The sequence below is a fragment of the Cydia fagiglandana genome, chromosome 11 (genome assembly GCF_963556715.1).
Source record: "Cydia fagiglandana chromosome 11, ilCydFagi1.1, whole genome shotgun sequence".
NCBI lineage: Eukaryota > Metazoa > Arthropoda > Insecta > Lepidoptera > Tortricidae > Cydia > Cydia fagiglandana.
Window position 1 is genome coordinate 11,160,527 of NC_085942.1, and position 15,260 is coordinate 11,175,786.

At 38.8% G+C, this 15,260-nt stretch overlaps 3 protein-coding genes across 4 annotated transcripts in view; 1 reads left to right on the forward strand and 2 right to left on the reverse strand.

Moving 5' to 3' along the window:
• The first annotated feature begins 579 nt into the window (after positions 1 to 579).
• On the forward strand, positions 580 to 5,777 carry LOC134668982 (uncharacterized). Its single transcript, XM_063526497.1, has 5 exons — positions 580 to 885; positions 3,046 to 3,185; positions 3,736 to 3,830; positions 4,843 to 4,972; positions 5,591 to 5,777. The coding sequence occupies exons 1-5, from the start codon at positions 621 to 623 to the stop codon at positions 5,684 to 5,686; spliced, it is 726 nt and encodes a 241-aa protein (XP_063382567.1). The 5' UTR covers positions 580 to 620; the 3' UTR covers positions 5,687 to 5,777.
• On the reverse strand, positions 5,720 to 8,143 carry LOC134668984 (uncharacterized). The gene is made up of 3 exons (XM_063526499.1): positions 7,859 to 8,143; positions 7,503 to 7,751; positions 5,720 to 5,945 (listed from the first exon to the last, which is right to left on the reverse strand). The coding sequence occupies exons 1-3, from the start codon at positions 8,039 to 8,041 to the stop codon at positions 5,784 to 5,786; spliced, it is 594 nt and encodes a 197-aa protein (XP_063382569.1). The 5' UTR covers positions 8,042 to 8,143; the 3' UTR covers positions 5,720 to 5,783.
• Positions 8,144 to 12,534: 4,391 nt separating this feature from the next.
• Positions 12,535 to 15,260, reverse strand: part of LOC134668970 (3-phosphoinositide-dependent protein kinase 1) — a 113,543-nt gene continuing 110,817 nt past the window's right edge. For both annotated transcript variants that reach the window (XM_063526484.1, XM_063526483.1), the window contains 2 exons: positions 14,360 to 14,637; positions 12,535 to 14,168 (listed from right to left, as the gene is read on the reverse strand). In XM_063526484.1, coding sequence (XP_063382554.1) covers positions 14,064 to 14,168; positions 14,360 to 14,637 — 383 coding nt within the window. In that variant the 3' untranslated portion in view covers positions 12,535 to 14,063. The remainder of the gene's footprint in view (positions 14,169 to 14,359; positions 14,638 to 15,260) is intronic.

A 15,260-nucleotide genomic window follows, 5' to 3' on the forward strand; every position in this document is an offset into this window, starting at 1 on the left:
GACTTTTAGACGCACGGCCGGTTTCCATCCTTACTTGGTAGATATTCCACCAATTCGCACGAAGCGCTTTGCTTCTACTTTCCTTATGCGCACTGCCAAGGAATGGAATTCCTTGCCGGCGTCTATATTTCCGTGTTCTTATAACCCGGCAACCTTCAAATCAAGAGTGAACAGGCACCTTCTGGGCGAGCTCGCTCCATCGTAGGCCACGTCTACGCCTCGGCTAGTCTGTGGCCATGAGTAAGCCCATTCATAATAAAAAAAAAAAAAAACACACACAATATTACAATTCTCTATATTAATTTTATACTTATTTTATTAAGAAATACTCAATAAGATAACAGTCTTACCGAAATGCTCAAATAACATTGCAAACGGAAAAAGCAACTGTCCGCTCATTGGTTGGATTTTCGCGCGCTTGCGCGTTGTATACCTAATGTTGCCATAGAGAAAAACCGAATATACCTGACAAATATACAGCTGACAATAAAATTAATTAAAAAAAAACTATCAATGTCAAACAAGAACAATTTTAATTTAAGTGTCAGTGTATAATTCAGCGAATTACAGCAAGAGTTCCATACTAATTTGATTTGAAATCTTCCTAAATAGAACCGAAAATGGCCGGCAAAGGAACCGATCGCAAGGGAAAATCAAAGGACACCAAACCAACAACCGAAACTGCTGTAGACTCGATTGCCAATTTTACTCTGCCCGATAACTTACCCACCGACGAGGTGGACTACCCAGTGCTCATCACTAGGAAGGTCACTGCTAACTGGAGAGAGATACTGGAGGAGAGCCAGCAGTTTAAAGATGAGATTGACGTATGGCAACGGCAACGGCAACGGCAGCAGGAGCCAGTTCTGAAGTCGCCGTTCAAAAGTAATTATTAGAGACTAATATGTACCTATGTCATCATGGTATGGTCTTGGGTCGTCCCATTCGTTTTTCGTCAAGTTCTTAAATTAGTCCTATTCTGCTTTCGTCACTCATTCTACATTGAAAGCCACTGACGATTGTGACGAATGTAGAATGGGTGACGAAAGCAGAATAGGACTAATTTAAGAACTTGACGAAAAACGAATGGGACGACCCAAGACGATACCGTCAACGTCATCATCTTCCTCGCGTTGTCCCGGCATTTTGCCACGGCTCATGGGAGCCTGGGGTCCGCTTGATAACTAATCCTCAATAATTGGCGTAGGCACTAGTTTTTACGAAAGCGACTGTCATTTGACCTTTCAGCCCAGAGGGTAAACTAGGACTTATTGGATTTAGTCCGGTTTCCTCACGATGTTTTCCTTCACCGAAAAGCGACTGGTAAATACCTATCAAATGATATTTCGTACATAAGGTCCGAAAAACTCATTGGTACAAGCCGGGGTTTGAACCTGCGACCTCCAGGTTGAAAGTCGCTCTAAATATGTATCTATGTAGGTAGGTAATTAAAAACATATTTATCAACTAGAATCCTGCAAGTACCTATAAAGCTATTGACTATTTGCGTTTATAGCGTGACATTATAATAAATAGTTAAAAGGTAAGGCTAAATGGCAAAACGGAACCCTATGAGCGTTTCATCATACTGGACCTCATCCACTTTACTTAGAAACTGGTGTAAGTACGAATAGGAGTGTCATAAATAACATTCGTGAGCCGCTACATGCTTGTAGGGTTATGGGTTTGTTTCTAATGGTGGGGACAATGATTTCATAGGATTAGCACGTTCATACAATTATTCTGGTCAAACATTCTCGTTAAGCAACAGAGGCGCCATCTGTTGTACATATAGTATGCGTAATACTACCGGTCACAGACATATGTTGAAGTACTGCACTCTCGCCTCCAAAAACGCGCGGAACAAAATAGCTCGAGGGAGAGTGGTGTCTCTTTCTTTTCTTTAGGACAATGATGAAGTGACAATTGATTTTTATTTTTGCTATATTATTCATTTATTTCAAAGAAACTATCTGTGTATATATAACATATTAAATATAAAATAACTCATTAAAATAAACTAAAACTACAAACAAATTAAAATTAATACGAAAATAAAAGAAACTTACCTATAAAATAAAAACCTAATTATAAGGTCCGCCTGTGGCATTGTACCCATTACGCTGGCGGCGATTCCTCGCTGAACCGCCAGGACGATTCGTTGCGAGAAATACGCTCCAGCTCTGGGGTCTCCTGTGGCGTCAATCAGCCGCCCCGACGGAGCCCTCACAAAGGCCTGCATGTCGGCTGACCAAGGGCCCAGTGTCTCTACTGCGAGCGCCGCAAACTCGTAGTCCTTAAGGACGAATATTTGCAGCGCTTGAGAACCTGATCCTGGTCGGCCGCGCCGCCGGCCTGGGTGCGGGTCGCCTGGATATGGGACTGTGCGAAGGTATCTACGCACGTTGCGTCCCACACCACGGCCCTACCTAGTTTCCACGGTACCAATGTGGCCCCGTCGTCGGGGCGCTTGCCATCGTCTCTCGCCATGCCCGCATGTTCGAGAATCGCAGGCACAGAGGCGGTGACATGTTGATTGAATGTTGCTATTGTTGCCAGCTAAACAAGACATGCGACTTTTTATTAATGTTAAATATGCCTAATTTACGAATTCCGCCGTACGCCATGATGGCCTTCTAATGGCTCCTCTACACGATGGGCCAACGCCAGCCACTCCAAGGGACGCAGCCATGCGGTAGAATGAGATAGCAATATCACTTGCTCCCTCTAACGCATAAATGCCTCCCTTAGAGTGGCCGCCGTTGGCCCATCGTGTAGAGGAGCCATAAGTGCGCCGTCAAAGGCGTTGGCCATTTGTCTGTGACTTGGCCGGCAGTACGGATACTATACAACAGATGGCGCCTGTGTTGCTTAAAGAAAATGTTCGGTCGAAATTGTATGAACGTGCTTATCCTTACCTACTTTTGAAATCATTGGTTTCACCTGAAATAAGTACTTACTTAATGAATGGTAGGTAGGTGGTACATTTAACGGTAAGTACTACAATATATTTTAATTTAATAAGCTACTACAATTGAATTTCAGAAACAGAAACCGATTACATAAAGGATGAAGTATTCGTTTGCCTCATACCAGCATTAGAAGAAACTCTTGTAAAAGCCAAGATTTGGCGAGCTCTAAAGACAGAAAAATGCTTTTTCAATGGTATAGATTGGATAGTTCAGGTCAGAATATGAATTTGATCCATAATAACAAAGAAGCGAGTATTGTCAGTCGCTTTTGGTCAAAAGCAGTTGCTTGCTATGTATGTATGTTGTAGTGTAGTATTTTCCCATGCAGCTTTCGTAATAGATCATTTTTGCGAACCACATACCTACAACTCAAAAATATTGACGTACCTATTCTTCGAATTCCGAGAAATTTTATTTTTATTACTTTTCAGAATCAGGAGAAAAAGTAGGTACTTACCACAAATTATATTTCTACTATTTTTGTCTCCTATACCACTATACTATTCTACTGAATCAAGTAGGTAGGTGATCTGAGTATGAATATAGGAATCGTGGTATTGATAAAAAGCTTTCTATGTCCTGGCTAGTGAGCTGGGACATAGAAAGTTTCTGAATAAATCTAACTCTATTAAAGTTCTTCAGGTCCCGGGAAATTATAGGTAATTTCCTGAAGAAACTGAAGAACTTTTGAACTATTTACAACGATTTATAAAAACGCCTACAGCAGCATTTAAAACTTTCTTGACCGTGTAATATTTTCCAGTACCTGTGGAACAACAACCCCCGTTATCCTCAGCGTGCTAACAGCCCTCAACATTTGTTCAATATGGGCTGGGTTAGAAAGCTATTGAAAGAACGGTAAGAGACAGTTACTAGTATACTCGTAAAATCGTCTCGTTTTAAAATGTCCTAAATTCCTAATCCACTTGAAACATTAGGTACCTGCCGATGAATGCCATTGTTTTCTATTGTTAACCAAACCGCTACTTACGTGTGTAAAATAAAAGCAATAACAACAACAAAAGATTCCATACAGATAATTATAAGAGCTCTTCAACGTGCACACTAGCGCCACTGCTAAATAATCGTGATTATTTCAATTTAACGACAGGTATTTAAAAAAGGGGGCCTCTACGTACTGTATTGTGTATTTAAGTACCTTTTGATCACATCAAACTAGTTTTTATGTTGCTGGATTGGTCGATCTATGAACTCAAAACAAAAACGACCGTTTTAACTTTGGACGCATAGATAGAGTGCACGTTGAAGAGCTCTTCAAGAATAGTTAGAATTACAATTAGTCTTAGAATTTATTACAGGTAGTCGATATGGAACCTTTTGGAAATGAAAGATACAAACACCGTGGGGAACCACGGCTTTAAATTCTAAAAGGTCCTGTAGGTATCGAGTACCTGCTATTGTAATTCTAACTCTTATTTTGTTTATAAGTTTTATTTGCCTAGCTTTTAAGTTACGAGATCTAACTATTATTTCTAGGTAGTACCTAACTAATTAGTTTAAGACATAATTTGCATGTAAATATAGGTATTAAGTAGATGTAACATTGCACGCCCATGTCGGGTAACTGTTGGGACAATGTTCTTGTATAAAAGTCATCTTCTGTACACAGTTTGTCAATAAAGTGTTTCTATTCTATTCTATTCTATTCTAAAATAGATAAATTGGGGTGTGTTAGTCCCCAATCCGCATTGTGCTAACGTGGTAACTCACGTTGCCATTTGCAGTGGGACGTACCTAAGTCTTAATGTGGTACTGGTGCCTGCAGTCAATTTGCAAAAGCTCCATATGAACCCACATGAATATGGCTAATATGAAAGAGCGGAAACATCTGCAATAAATGTAATTTCAGGCCCCGACCATACTTTCCGAAGTCGTGGCTTTGGCCAAACGACTTCGCCGCCACCTTGATCCAAAAGACAGTCCGCCAGTACTTCGTGCAGCGCGAGGATGACGTACAAGAGATGAGGGACTTCTGGAGGGTATACTTGTGCATTTCAGGGCTCTGAAACCGGTATTTGCTCCATACAAAAATACCGGTATTATTACGTTCTTTTTCGTTCTTTGGTTTATTATTTCTTTTTTAATTGGACAATCTGATAACACAAATTCGTTACCTAAATACATAATCCAGTCTTACGTAAAAAGCATAAAATAATTCAAAATATTGGTCTATTTCGGGGTTTTTGAAAAATACCGGTTCCGAGCCCTGGTGCATTTATCTATAGCCACAGAATAAATAATAGTACTAGGTACAGAAGTCACTCTCTAACAAAACGCGTCTGTTACGATCAGCACAGATATGGCCGCTAGGTGGCGACAGCGCCACGCGCGGCTTATGGCTTTCCCCAAAATTGGTGTGGAACGGATGTACTTTTAGCTACCTGTAGCAAAGCGACGAAGTCGCGGGGTGAGCCACGCCTGCTATAACTTTATCGCGTAATCTAATCTGGTAGCCGAATACCGCAAGCTTAGCATTTCAAGTTAAAAAACTAACCCAAAACTTTCTTAATTTAGAAACAACAGGGACGCCGCTATATCTCCATCTCACTTCTACGAATGTGAAGCTACTACTATTAAAACTATAAATGTTTTCACAGAAACTGAAACTGGAGCGTACGCAATTCCCAGAAATGGATGTCAACCCATTGCTTGCCCGTAAATTTGCCTCAACAAAGTCTATTCCTAGGAAATAAATATAGATAATATAGATATTCATTAAAAAAATGGAAATGATAGCTAAGCATTTTATTAAAATCTATAAATTTATTATCTACATTTGTACTGATGGTCCTAGTGGGTGTTTAGGGGTACCCCCTTGTAGAGTGAGGGACTGGCGGGCTGGCCGAGGCCCATAGAGAACTGCACTGTGGGCTTCTCGCCTGGTTGGGCGATCCTGGCGATTCTGTTCGGAGTGTGGTTGTAGCTGAGTGGCATTGTGAACTCTTTCATAACCTGAAATTGTAATAAATTCACATGTTAGTGTGTGTGTGTGTGTGTGTTATTTATTCTGATACATATGGTAAAATAGTGTGTCGGCAGGCTAATTCGAATGTGCACTGACATCAAAATGACATCTAAATAATTAGTAGTCAGTTATGCATTTCGCACGTATTTGTCCGGACATGTCTTGGCGCGAGCGAGACGCGCGATAAATAAATGACATCATTCAAAAATCATTCTGATATCAGTACACGTTCGAATTGACCCGTAAGCCTCTGAGAAACAATATTATAGAGGTAAGAGGTGACACGGGTAGAAGGGGGAAGATAACCGAACAAGGTGGTCTTATGGAACTTAAAATAAGAATAACAGAGAAAGCTAGCGCTTTATTGATTCTCCTTATCATAGTGTCCACCACTTTCCATTTCTGCCCACTTCTAAAAAGTCCTAACTGCCGCAACAAAACGGTAGACTTGGTGGGCAACAATGAACCTGACTAAATCACACAGTTTATATTTTATACATACTTGCTTTGAGATCTAAGCTAACTCTGCACCAACTTTGACAGAAAAGAGTGTGAAATTGTCATTAGAAATGTCATATTTTCATAAAAAAATACATATTTAACACATAGGCACACTTTGTCATTGCAAATACCCTACAAATTTAGCTTGGTACGATTTTAACTGTGACTTTGTATCGGTACATTCATATTTCATAAGAGCAAGATTTGTACTGAACTGTCAAAATTCTAATAAAAACTATAGATTATATAATCTGCACCAGCATTCATAAAACAACCTGAGATCAATGTGGCCAATTCTGTCATAGGGCCTATTCCGTCCACGAGTATATAACTTTAACCTTTTAACCGCCAGCAATTTTTGATTGAGCGTGTTCGGGTCGCCAGGCCGACAGTAATTGTACCACGCAGAGTAAGGTTGGCATAGTTACGGGAGTTATAAATGTGCTGTAAAAACCAAATCAGATCTTTGTCTTATTTATCAGACTTTGGCGAAATGAGCTGGATATGTAATGTCTTATATATCAGACTCTGGCGGTTAAAGGGTTAATTTTACATCATAGAAAAAAGAGCCATTTGCTTTTGATTGCTGAAACAAAAAGCTGATTTGTCAATGATTTAATAAGTTTTGTTCATTGTTTGAGAAAAATGCTAGTGGACGTAATAGCCCCTATGAATGGAATTAGCCACATTGAACTTAGCCTTTTTAGTATGGGGCAGACTTACTGTCACACTACATGTAGTATCTTTTAAATCAGTATCTTGTATAAAGCCACAAACTTGGATTGGAGTAGTGCTGTAACGCTACAACATGAAGACATCAAGGAATTACTGTCAAAACTGTTTATAACAACATTGGAGTGAACAATGAATTATGCTCGTTATAACCTGTAGTAAGTAGTTGCTATAACAAAACTTGAATACTCATATTGTATTAATTTTACCTTGGTACATTCTTGATAGAACCTCAAAGTTTTGTTGTTTTGCTGTTCATTGTTATAAGCATAGTCGTTATAAACTGTTTTGATAGTATTATTTAACTTTACCTCAAGGCCCTTTTTCTCATGGTCCTTGACAATAAACTTCTTCATCAAGGGCGGCATTTCAATAGTACTGGGGAGGATCACTTCTGGCCGCTTATTCATTTCTTCCAAAGCAGCGAGCATCTTGGCTTCTTCATTCTTCGGAATGAGTTTGTAATCAGGTTTGTATGATGTTCTGTATATTTCTGTAAGCTTGTCTAATTTCTTCCCTCTGAACGTTTTTTCCACCCAAACCCTTACTCTACGGCGTTCCTGTAATGTTTAAAAAAAATAGTGTAAGTAATTTGAGTCAAAATATATTTTGTAGCAAGTGAGAAGATCCATAGCTACTGCTGCCAGTGGACCTCAGTTGTACAAACCTCATCAGGGCAAGTTTCAACTTTAACTATTTTCATGAAACTGGGCTCAGGATAGCGCTCAAAAACCGATCTCACGATGTATCTACCGACTCCGAATCCTTTCAGGCTGCCAACAATTTCCCATAAAGTTTTGCCCTGAAAGTTAGTTGTCCTCCCAACATATGTTATTACAGTTGAAGTCATATTTTATTTGTCCTATCCTGTATCTTAATTAACTGTTGTTTCGTAGTTGTAATATATATATTTAACCTCACTCAAGGATCACACATATTCTATGATTCTGACAGATTATGTTAGTGTCAATCTGACAAGACATTTTTTTTATTTTATGGCCGCTACGAAATCCATAGATATAATATACTCAAAGATTACATCTAAAGCCTCCCATTCACACTCCTACCTTGTAGTCCGCTTCATTGGGTAGGATTGTGTATGGGCACAGAATAAATAATAGTACTACCGTACAGAAAGGAAACTTCCTACAAAACCGAAGTTTGACAGCGGTTCAGGGTCGAATCATGCTATCCCTTTCTAATATATGACACTATCCCTTTCGGCTATTTAGGGTTGTCAAAATTCAAGTGATTATCTTATCTGTGGTCGTGCACGCAGAAGGAAGTCAAGTGGTGCCAACCCTAATAATTGGAGCAATGCTGAGCCGAGCGGAGCCGAGTTTGACCGATCTCAGGAGTTTCGCACCCCTGGTATGGGGGTCGCGGACTACGTGCCGGCCTACACATAGATATATAATATACAAAGATTACGTCCAAGCGAGCTGTCACTGTAACCACTTTTGTTTAGTGTACGATTAGCATTTCAATTATGTTTATGTTTAACGAAGATATTGAAGCTTCAATTAATCGCTATTTCGTTCCGCTGTGTAGCGTTTATCGATATATAACATGATTAAAATCGACTTTTGACATCCCTAAAAGAGCACACATATACGCTTTTACGCACACATACACAACCAGTGGCCTATTTTATAAAGCTACAAGTTACAATTTACAAGCGGAAGTCTCGTTCTAACACATAGGGTTAGAAAGAGACTTCCGCTTGTAAATTGTAACTTGTAGCTTTATAAAATGGGCCACTGGTTCTACCTAAAACGATAACACCTTGATTTGAAGTCCATCTTGTCAACAGTATGATTGTCCTTTTTTGACAAACGGCATTTTTAAAAGAGCAAGGAGAGAGAAATGATACTAGTTGCTGCGCCGTCAAAGAGAACAGACAGCGTTGGGGCCTTTGCGGCTACGAAATCCATAGATATAATATACTTAAAGATTACGTCTAAAGCCCCCCATGCACACTCCTACCTCGTAGTCCGCCTCATTGGGTAGGATTGTGTATGGGGGTCGCGAACTACGTGCCGTCCTACCAAGGCCCCAACGCTGTCTGTTCTCTTTGACGGCGCAGCAACTAGAGTCTGGCTACTGAAATTTTACCTAAATTATTGGCGGGAAATTCAAAAAATCTTGGGCTGGTCACACTTTGTGTAGTAGGAATTATAGTTTTGATACTAGACAATATCTTTGATATTCTGTGCACAAATAAGGTACCTAAGGAAATAAGCTAAATAAACGTTTAAGTGCACTCAAAGTCAGCTCACATAATTTCTACCACTATTTAAAGTACAGTCAACGACAAACACACATGTTTACGTTCCAATATTTAGATTTTATAGATATTTTTCAGAACTTTTAATTTATCCGTTTCTTTATACACTTGTCCTATTTATGAGATTCAGGCATTAATAAATTCACGTACTTAATCAAAGTAATCGGCAAATGTTAGAACTAGTACTTAAAGTATCAAAATATTTATAGAGCACCAACCTCGTATTTTGTTTACATTTGGTTAGAAGTTGTAAACATTGCACTTTTTCATTATACAACGCTACACGTCGACTTCGCACATTGTCGTAATTATTTACGAGCTTAAATAATAGTTTGTGAACCTCACTCAGCATAGAAATTATTAATATTATTTAAAATAAACCCCATAAAAACCGCAAACAATTTGAATGAATGACATAAATCGACAACTGACTTTTAGCTTTTTTTCAAATCATAGACAATTGGTGATACAACAACGAAATATCTGTCAACAATTTTTGGCTAGCCAGACTCTAGTATCATTTCTCTCTCCTTGCTCTTTTAAAAATGCCGTTTGTTAAAAAAGGACAACCATACTGTTGACAAGATGGACTTCAAGTCCAGGGTGTCCCCTTTTTAGGTAGACCCAGGTTGTGTATGTGTGCGTAAAAATGTATATGTGTGCTCTTTTAGGGATGGGAAAAGTTGATTTTAATCATGTTATATATCGATAAACGCTACACAGCGGAACGCAATAGCGATTAATTGAAACTTTAATATCTTCGTTAAACATAAGAAAATGAAATGCTAATGGATAATGAATATATTACTTATAATATAATAAAATAATTCAATTATTGCGGAACACCTATTTTAGTAGGTATTAATGTATTTTAATTAAATATCTGAACTTTCCCTTGGTTCCCTGCTGGGGCGTGACTATAAAATTGTAATCTGATAACCACAATAAAGAATAAAAGCGTTTTTGTTCATTTTAGGTATCGTTAAACCTTTGAAGTAAAATTAAAATTGCAAGAAATGTCGATAGTTTATCGATATGACTTTATCGACATGGCTACAGCAAGGTGGGCCACATAGGGGCCTCATTGTTAATCGTACACTAAACAAAAGTGGTCCCAGTGACAGCTCGCTTGGAAGGTATTTCTATATATTATTATATCTATGCGTCCTACAGATATAGCTGGTCAAGCAAATCTTGTCAGTAGAAAAAGGCGGTAAATTTGAAAAATGTAGGCGCGAAAGGATATCGTCTCATAGAAAATTTGAATTTCGCGCCTTTTTTTGCTGACAAGATTTGCTTGACTAAGTTATAAATACATGTTTATTAGTTACTTGTTCGTCCCCATCGAATATCAACAGCTCCTACAGCACCCGGCAGCGGAGCCCGGGGGCGAAACGCATATTGACATGTTTGTGTTTACAGTGGTTTTTCCTTATTGGTGATCGTTGATTTTCGTTAAGTAAGATATTATATTTTCATATCTATTAAATTTTGCATGCATTACGGCATAAACTGCATGGTATTATTTTAAAATTTTATTCTACTCATCAATTGTAATCATGTCCTTAATGTTGAATTAAATTAAGATTTCGTAGACCAAACTATAATTGCGTACTTTTCATCTATGAACTCCCAACTCAACTATAATATTCATTTCGATACTCTGTAGTCAACTATAAACGAATTTGACCAATCACGTCACGCCGCGCTCTCATAAAAAAGACATAAACGCGCGAATATTTATGTTTACTGTGATTATAGATCTAGAGTTTATTAGGTATTATAGTAAAAAAGTATTATTTTAGATGACTCGTAGAAAAAGTATTGTATACAATAGTTATATCACGCTTCTCAATCTCGTACTTACTCAGCAAGCTTCTTTGCCTAAACAACGGCACTCAACTGAAAAGCTCTCTATTATATCACGATTGTTAATAAATAGGCTGTTGATATCACTAACTGACGGAGACGTAGTTTTATTAAATAGGTACCTATTGTCTTGCTAATCTGCAATATAAGTATGCTTAATACCTAGCCTGTAACTCGAGCAAATAATTAAAACATAGATTGTACTCCTCAAACAGTGACACTTCTGTTCAACAAGTTTTAAAAATTATGAAATATTTTTAGACTCCCTATTTTTCATACAAAATAAATATTATCTTCAATGGACGCCATCGCCACGCTATATCATTGTGATTGACGTTGCTTGTCAGCTTGTCACGCCTTAAACATAATAAAATTCGCAATACATTGCGTCTTAGAATAAACTTTTAAGTGTATTAAAAATCAAACCACAAGTTATTTTTAAAAGTCGCTGAACAAATGTTCGTCAGTATGAGGTGTACAGCCTACAGTTAAATTTTTTGCTCATGTTACAGGCCACACCCGGTAAGTCTGCCCGTAAGTGCTATTTTGAAATTAGCTAGGTACCTAGTTGCCCTAAATTTACAGCAGCGGCTTGGTTATTCTGCAGGTGCATAGTAGGTAGGTATGTTATACGGCGACTTTTACATAACTGATCAAATACTTGGATTAATTTGAGTTTACATATTTTAATTTATAATTATAGTTACTTACCCAAAACAAGTGATTGGTTCTGAAGATGTCGTTAAAAACTTTCAACACACTATTTTCCATGTAGTGATTTTTTTTTAATTCAACATGTGCACATTAAATAATGATTATGAATTTCTAATATGATGGTTTAGGCTGTGCGTTTTTTGGTCAATATATCTACGGAAACTGTTATATTCAGAAGTAATCAATGTAGTTTTGCTTATGTAAGTAAAGCATTATTTTAACATAAAATATGATAATCGTGCAAAAACTGCATGGTTCCAATTTAACCTATATATACCCAGAATTGGTTTTTGTTCCGGGCTTCTTGATGTTACAGGCTCACTCTCTTACTATATTTAATTTGTGCAATATGCCTATATTGTACAATAGGCATTATACCTATGGGTTAAAGAGTATTGACAATTACGCAAGTGTAGTTCTTAGTCAGTGACTACATTTTTAGATTACGGTGGGTTATCTAATGAAACTAAGACTTTAAAAATCAACTTCAATTTATGTTCATTTTATTATTCTGATACTTTTTAAAGAATTTAATCAATACAAATATTGTAAAATATAATTACAATAGTTAACAGGTTTAAATGCAGAATTAATAATTAACAATGTCATGGAGAAATCCAATAACGCTGACAACTATTGTTTTTCATTGTCTGAAGTACAAATTTATCTACCAAAAGAAATAAGGCTAGTGCTTGAAATACTTTAATTACACTATTCTTTTACTAAATCAATAGTTACAATAATTGAACTATGGACCTTTACAATAAAGCCTAATTATACAATATTTCAGGCAAGTCGGCATATAGGTACAGTAAACAAGCTATTACAACAAATTGCCAATATTATGGGTCATAGCTTTATAATCATCGATCGTGGCGTTTGATATATCTCACATGTCAATAAAATAGTACTCGAAATACACAATTAAAATCATTTGAAACCAATTCAGCTTCATTAAGTAATTTCAGTTACAAATACGATATATTTTAATCGAATAACTCGTTACAAACATTAGTTGACCTTAGGCGATTTTACCGTATACTTTCTCTAAGTTTTATCATTAGGATTACAGTGCAAATGATGCACAAGTGAAGAAGCAGGGAGGTCGCGGGCGCAGCGCATGCGCGGTCGCCGAGCTGCGCCCGCGCGGCCGGGCGCCCGGCGCCGGCACCTGGTGCCTGGCGCGTGCTGGGCTACACAGTACACAGTATACGCCCTGTTCCGGCCCCGCTACTAAGAAGCTATCCTTCTTACGCTCGGTTGGTCCACTTCTACAGCCGACGTAACGACTCATATTTGCCGTATACCGACTGATAGATTCATAATATGAATAACCTACGACCGGTCGTTACTGTCCCAGAAATGTACCAACCATAATTTCCTAATTTTTTTATATAACTGTACAGCAGTCGCATTCCGTTGGCAAATAAATTAAATTAAAATAAATAATATTAATTTAGCTAAAATTGCCTAGTTACCAACCGGAATGGGCTTTGTGAACACGCGGGTGGTGAATTACAAATCCATTCTTACAACGGGCCCGTACACTTCGAAGTCTAACGGCCCACGATTATTCACTACATTACACTACAACTATGCGATCGCGATAATAATTTAAGACAAATATTTACATATAATCACATTAAAATAATCGTGAATCTACATTTAAATAAGAACTTAGTCGAGAGTAATAATTTAGTTTAGTCGGAACATACTATTAGGAATCAGTCGTTCGGGAACGACAGCGATCGTGATCGACTGCGGGCGTTCGGTCGTCGCGGCACTCGTCGGCGCGCTCTCAACATATGTGGCGCGCGGCGGCGCTGAGGCCGGCGGTGGCCGACTCCCTTCGAGACCTTTCAATGTCACTGAAGCTTCCTTGCTAGTTCGTGCTCGTAACGATGGCTAGAATGTATCCTATGTGCACTCGCCGTGGAGGAGGCGGGGTGCGGGCTCGGAGCACGGGGTGCGGGCGCGACTCGTGGCGGCGCCGGCGGCGCGCTTAAGTCGTGTCGCGCCCGTACGTCCCGATGCGAACTTCGTTGATCACTCGCGCCCACTCTAGCGCATATGATTCTGGGTCCTCTAGGTAGTATGTGCGGTTTGGCTGTGAAGAAAAAAATTTAAATAAAAAATCATGCATACTAGACTTGATTCACAGTGAGAGTTTATTAGGGTCATTTAATTAGGCAGTAAACAATGTTTAATGAAAAGGTGACTCTTTAGAACAAAATAATTAGGGGATAAATCAATATGTCGTTTCAGACTAATGAGATGAATGTGAAATAGTAAACTCACCGTGTGAACTAAAAATATTCTAAAGTTCTTTGCTTCTACGCGCAACTTCGGTGACCAAGGGATCTCTCCTTTGAGCACCATGTTGACCGGGTCCACGTAGAAGAGCCGCGGGCCAGTGGTCAGCAGAAGCATGCGCCGGCGCGCGAACAGCCCCTTCCTCTTATCGATGAGTCCTTGCTTTAGAATCAGCTCTCCGTCAACGAACTGGTGCCATTTATTGTCGCGTTCTTGGGCTTCGAGTCTCCGCCGCCTTTCTTCCGGACTTATGGTTAAGATTCCTGAAATAACAATTTGACATACATGAGTCTATGCTAACTACATATATAGGTATGTTGCTAATACTAACATGGTAAGTCCAGTTTCCCGAATATCCTAATTTAAATGATAAGTCAAATAACACACTACACATCATAGCATTCGAACAGCTGATCTCATCGAGAGTACGTTATTAATGAAGTTACCGCGCGTTGCGACTCATTCAGTTACATCGCGACTCGCCAGAGTGTGAGAAACGGCGAGCTGACGTCATTCCTATTAAAGGACCGTAAGCCAGAACAGTGAGGACATCCGTTGTGAATGCAAATAGCTGTAACGCGATGACGCAGAGTAGGATACAATGCAAGCAACATATGGAACGATAATATTTCTCGCCCACAAACAAAAAACATATGGCGTGAGTACCAGTACTAAATCATAATATGGCACTGTTAGTAATAATATCTGTGTCAAATATCGGCGGAGTAACTGCAAAACGGAACTTCGTCGGATACTATTTAGCAATGAAACGAGAAGCATGTTGGCAAAGAAGAATTTGGGTCACGGACGCTCCAGTTGCCAGTTACTTGTCGCTTCACTGCACTCGTACAAGTCTTTGTTGCATTACCTACCGCCGGCAAAAGAC